The following is a 5,830-nucleotide window of genomic DNA, read 5'->3' on the forward strand; positions in this document are numbered from 1 at the left end:
TTTTTGTTGTATCATTACAAGCATNGGTTCAAAATATGTCACGACGTTACCCTTGAGGGTGGCCTCGTGGTTTGGGCTTGGGACTTCCATGTTGGAGGTCTCAAGTTCAAAACTCCTTGCCGGTCGAGCTCGTCACACCGGGCTTGCCTAGTGCGGGTTTCCTCTCCTGTGTGGTTTGCAAGTTACCCTGTGCGCACCCAAAGGATAGCGGTTATGTGTTTCGCTTGTCATAAAATATATATATATATATATACCAAGTACTTTTTTGCTATAACATATGATCTAGCTACAAATTCTGAAGTCTCCGAGATTCGTTTTCCATTTTGGTTTGTGATATTCAACTAGTAGCATCACTCACTTTTTGTTGTATCATTACAAGCATGACTTGTTCTAAATATGTGTTTTTTTTCCTCATTCTGCTTATATATGAATGAATTTATAGTACTAAATTTGTGACACAATTGCTTTGTTATCCTTAGACGTTGATAGAAAGATGGCGTCTGTCCAAACTGCTTTGACATCACTCCTATGCAAGAAAGGGAACAATCATCCACAAGTAAATGTTCCAAGAAGTTCCTTCTTGCCAGGGTTCGATTTGACAGGGCAAGTTGCTGTTACGAGGAGAAGGGAGACGCGTTTCAATTCTTTTTCAAGCCCGAGAGCAACACTAACCTTTGATCCTCCCAGTACTGATAATAAAGAGAAGACAAAACCAAAGCACACTGTTGATCCTAATGCTCCTGATTTCCTGCCACTTCCAGCATTCGAACAATGCTTTCCGAAAAGCTCCAAGGAATACAGGTCTGCCTAGAATCCCTCATGTCTTTGCTTATATATTTCTTTGAGATAACAATATTTGTTGAGAATTCAGTATGTGGAATTTGTAACAGTAGTATACTATTGAGACATCTCTTTGATATCTCGAGTGAATTAAGTGGCTAAGTGTTAAAATCTCATTGTATAGCTTCACAACAGAAATGCAGTACACATGCTTTATTCCAAATCTTTAAGCTCATTGGTTCGCGAAATGTTTATTAGTTGAATGTGCGATTTGCAGTGAAGTTATGCATGAAGAAACTGGTCAAGTGCTCAAAGTCCCATTTCGACGCATCCATCTTTCCGGGGATGAACCACATTTTGACACTTATGATACCAGTGGTCCTCAGGGTGTAAACCCGCGTGTTGGTATGCCTATTAACTATATCTCCCCTTGTTCCTTTTGATGATAGCATCATAACCAAGTATGAATGCAGAGTTTTCAATAATCTTTTAGATAAATGTTACTGGTATCTGCTTACTAATTCGTTTAACCAAAAAGGTTGCCTTACGATGAAGTTTCTATTTTCAATTCTTGGAAGTTGAATTATCTGATCTTGGATGTTCATCCTTATTTCATAATTGTTTTCTTTTAAAAAGATCTTGAATATTATTAGCTCTTAAAATGATCCAATATAGGCGATACCAATTACTTGAAAGTAAGTTTTCGTCATGTAGGTTTGTTTACTTGAAGTACAATATTTGTTTTAGTCTTTTCAGAGATTTATATACTAGGGGGAAATAATCCAATATAGAAACCTCTTAGTGCTATAGAACCTTATTCTTTTAACCATTGGATTGAGACCAGTTTAAATGGAGCGACATAGATAGTGAGGATTCATATAGTCCACCATAACTAATATGGGATTGATGCTTAGTAGTTTATTTTTTGTATTATTAGCTATCAGTTTCCACATTTGTTTTTTCTTTCTTTTCATCTGTTCGAGTCTTGCATATATTCTTTTCGCTCTGCTGAAGACAACCTTTTGAATGAAAGTTGTTTGTACTTTATGTCAAATGAAACATTAAGCTAAATGTCATGTTGTGATTTTTACATTATGATTTAGAACATAATCTATTTATATACATAATAATTATGCATCTAAATAGGACTTCCCAAGCTGCGCACGGAGTGGATTAACAGGAGGGAGAAGTTAGGAGGACCAAGGTATACTCAAATGTTCTATGCTAAGCAGGGAATCATAACTGAGGAAATGGCATACTGTGCTGCTCGTGAAAAAATGGATCCGGAATTTGTGAGGTCAGAAGTTGCTCGAGGCCGTGCAATCATCCCTTCAAACAAGAAGCACCCTGAGTTGGAGCCAATGATAGTAGGAAGAAAGTTCTTAGTGAAAGTCAATGCCAACATCGGAAACTCTGCTGTTGTAAGCTCGATTGAAGAAGAAGTTCACAAGCTTCAATGGGCAACAATGTGGGGTGCAGATACGATTATGGATCTCTCTACTGGTCGTCACATCCACGAGACTCGTGAGTGGATCTTGCGTAATTCTGCTGTACCAGTAGGCACTGTGCCAATTTACCAAGCACTAGAAAAAGTNAATATTTGTTTGTCTTTTCAGAGATTTATATACTAGGGGGAAATAATCCAATATAGAAACCTCTTAGTGCTATTGAACCTTATTCTTTTAACCATTGGATTGAGACGAGTTTAAATGGAGCGATATAGATAGTGAGGATTCATATAGTCAACCATAACTAATATGGGATTGATGCTTCGTAGTTTATCTTTTGTATTATTAGCTATCAGTTTCCACATTTGTTTTTTCTTTCTTTTCATCTGTTCGAGTCTTGCATATATTCTTTTCGCTCTGCTGAAGACAACCTTTTGAATGAAAGTTGTTTGTACTTTATGTCAAATGAAACATTATGCTAAATGTCATGTTGTGATTTTTACATTATGATTTAGAACATAATCTATTTATATACATAATAATTATGCATCTAAATAGGACTTCCCAAGCTGCGCACGGAGTGGATTAACAGGAGGGAGAAGTTAGGAGGACCAAGGTATACTCAAATGTTCTATGCTAAGCAGGGAATCATAACTGAGGAAATGGCATACTGTGCTGCTCGTGAAAAAATGGATCCGGAATTTGTGAGGTCAGAAGTTGCTCGAGGCCGTGCAATCATCCCTTCAAACAAGAAGCACCCTGAGTTGGAGCCAATGATAGTAGGAAGAAAGTTCTTAGTGAAAGTCAATGCCAACATCGGAAACTCTGCTGTTGTAAGCTCGATTGAAGAAGAAGTTCACAAGCTTCAATGGGCAACAATGTGGGGTGCAGATACGATTATGGATCTCTCTACTGGTCGTCACATCCACGAGACTCGTGAGTGGATCTTGCGTAATTCTGCTGTACCAGTAGGCACTGTGCCAATTTACCAAGCACTAGAAAAAGTGAACGGCATTGCTGAGAATCTGAGTTGGGAAGTTTTCAGAGAGACCTTAATTGAACAAGCTGAGCAAGGTGTTGATTACTTCACAATCCATGCCGGAGTCCTTCTTAGGTACATCCCACTGACAGCAAAACGGATGACCGGAATTGTTTCTCGTGGAGGCTCAATTCATGCAAAGTGGTGCTTAGCTTATCACAAGGAGAATTTTGCTTATGAACATTGGGATGACATACTTGACATCTGTAATCAGTACGATATATCGTTATCAATTGGTGATGGACTGAGACCTGGTTCAATTTATGATGCAAATGACACCGCTCAGTTTGCTGAGCTCTTGACTCAAGGGGAGCTGACTCGCCGAGCTTGGGAAAAGGATGTACAGGTAAATCGCTAATGCTGTCTATTTCTGTTTCAATTAGCTTCTTTTTTGTCTATTTCTTCACCTGAATATCAGTTTTGAGCTACCTTGCTAATTGGTAACACTTTAATGACAAACATTGTGTTTGGTTTCAGGTTATGAATGAAGGGCCTGGACACGTACCAATGCATAAGATTCCCGAGAACATGCAAAAACAGCTAGAGTGGTGTAATGAAGCACCATTTTACACTCTTGGACCATTGACAACTGATATAGCTCCCGGATATGATCATATCACCTCAGCCATCGGTGCAGCCAATATAGGAGCACTCGGGACTGCACTTCTGTGTTACGTCACTCCAAAAGAGCATCTTGGTCTGCCTAATCGTGATGACGTGAAGACAGGGGTAATATCATATAAGATAGCTGCTCATGCAGCTGACCTTGCAAAAGGTCACCCACTTTCTCAAGCTTGGGATGATGCACTTAGCAAGGCAAGATTTGAGTTCAGATGGATGGACCAATTCGCTTTGTCATTGGACCCCGTTACTGCAATGTCCTTTCACGATGAAACTTTACCAGCCGATGGGGCTAAAGTGGCACATTTCTGCTCTATGTGCGGGCCAAAGTTTTGTTCTATGAAAATAACTGAAGATATAAGGAAGTATGCTGAAAATCATGGTTATGGAAATGCAGAGGAAGCCATTCAGCAGGGCATGGATGCTATGAGTGCAGCGTTTCAAGCTGCTAAAAAAACCATTAGTGGGGAACAACACGGTGAGGTTGGCGGTGAGATCTACTTGCCAGAAAATTACATCAACTCTTTGAAGAGCCAAAGGTGAGTATTACATTCTGCAAGTCCTTTGAAGACACTCGTATTTGTTACCTTGCAACGCAATGCAGAGTCTTTGTGTATTCCGATTTAAGCTCCTATAGCTTACCTTAATGAATACAATTTCAGGAATATATAAAGCTCGAAAACTGGCTCAGAGATTTCTGAAGTGATCACAGCTCCATCGGCCAGTCAAGGAGGCGGTAGTAGGAGCCTCATTATCAAGTGTTAGGTAAGTATCTAGTTTGGTATTGTTAAATAAACTGAGACAACAGCCTTGTTCAATGAAACTCTCCTTTGTTAGTAATAAGAAAACGCGTATTTTCTTGTGTTCAGTCTCTTATATCTTTAAGTTTTATTGACACGAGAAAGCACCGGGGGTGTCTGAATCAGCTTCAAATGCTGACTGATCAGGCTGAGAAAGTCCCTTTGAACCTGAACGGGATAATTCCTGCGTAGGGAGTGTGCAATTTTCTTTTCTTGCTTGCACAGGGATGGAGATTCTCCGAAATGGTTGAAAATTCAAAATTAAGCTGATCCTGCTCTTTGCCAGGACCAGTTTATTCACCATCTATTCAAGACACCATCTTGTATTGTTTGTTTTTTTGGTGTCCTATACCACATTGAAGCTTGACTAAATAAAGATTCGCTCACTCTGTACATAACAAAGCTCGAACTCGACACCTTTGGTTGATGGTAAAGGAGTATTTATCACTCCATCACAACCCTTGTTGGTAAGGCACAGTCGTGTATGCCTCTGAGACGCGACGGGTTACTTACAATTGACCAATTTTCTCATGGTTACTACTCTAGTCTTGGTTGGACAATTGAACACTCAGTAATATGAATGACTCAATTGCAAATATACCTTCATATTTTAAAATCAATATTATGAATTCAGGATCTAGAGTCGATAGGTTCAGGGTAAGTATGTCTTATTATATGTATATAATTAATTTTTATCCATATTCGTATACATATCTCGAGCCGAAAACATTTATATACCCTTTATATACATTGAAATTAAAGAACTTTCGAGTATTATTGATTCAAATTACAATGAGTTACCATTAGCAATGAAAAGGATGTTCTTCAAAAATCATTTATTATGTAGAAGTTATTAATTTAGAACTTCAATAATAAAAAGACTATAGTCCTGAATTCATGAAGCTTCAAATTCTGATTTCACATTTTTAACGTATAAAACCCAATGGTAACATTTTCCTATTTTCATGATATTCATAATGATCATTATTGGCACGTTAACATTTGTAACGGCTGGAGTGGATCTCGAATTTTCCATTGCGAATCAGTGGAAAATTTGTTTAATAAAACATGATTTTTCTATTCACTTCTCATTGAACTAGCTCACTAGAAAAATGAATGATGAGAAATAAATTTACACCGAA

The 5,830-nt window shown here is 38.3% G+C and overlaps 1 protein-coding gene across 2 annotated transcripts; it reads left to right on the top strand.

Moving 5' to 3' along the window:
- Positions 1–448: 448 nt before the first annotated feature.
- LOC125872931 (phosphomethylpyrimidine synthase, chloroplastic) lies at positions 449–5,036 on the top strand. Of its 2 annotated transcripts, XR_007447177.1 has the most exons (6): positions 449–801; positions 1,058–1,185; positions 2,787–3,613; positions 3,745–4,427; positions 4,551–4,653; positions 4,815–5,036. XR_007447177.1 is itself a non-coding variant. In XM_049553740.1 (5 exons), exons 1-5 carry the CDS (start codon positions 494–496, stop codon positions 4,558–4,560), a joined length of 1,956 nt encoding a protein of 651 aa, XP_049409697.1. In that variant the 5' UTR covers positions 449–493; the 3' UTR covers positions 4,561–4,756. The 2 variants fall into 2 exon arrangements, 1 of the variants encoding a protein (XP_049409697.1); XM_049553740.1 differs by lacking the exon at positions 4,815–5,036 and having other exon boundaries at positions 4,551–4,756.
- Positions 5,037–5,830: the final 794 nt, after the last annotated feature.

Source organism: Solanum stenotomum, chromosome 8, assembly GCF_019186545.1.
Source record: "Solanum stenotomum isolate F172 chromosome 8, ASM1918654v1, whole genome shotgun sequence".
Lineage (NCBI taxonomy): Eukaryota > Viridiplantae > Streptophyta > Magnoliopsida > Solanales > Solanaceae > Solanum > Solanum stenotomum.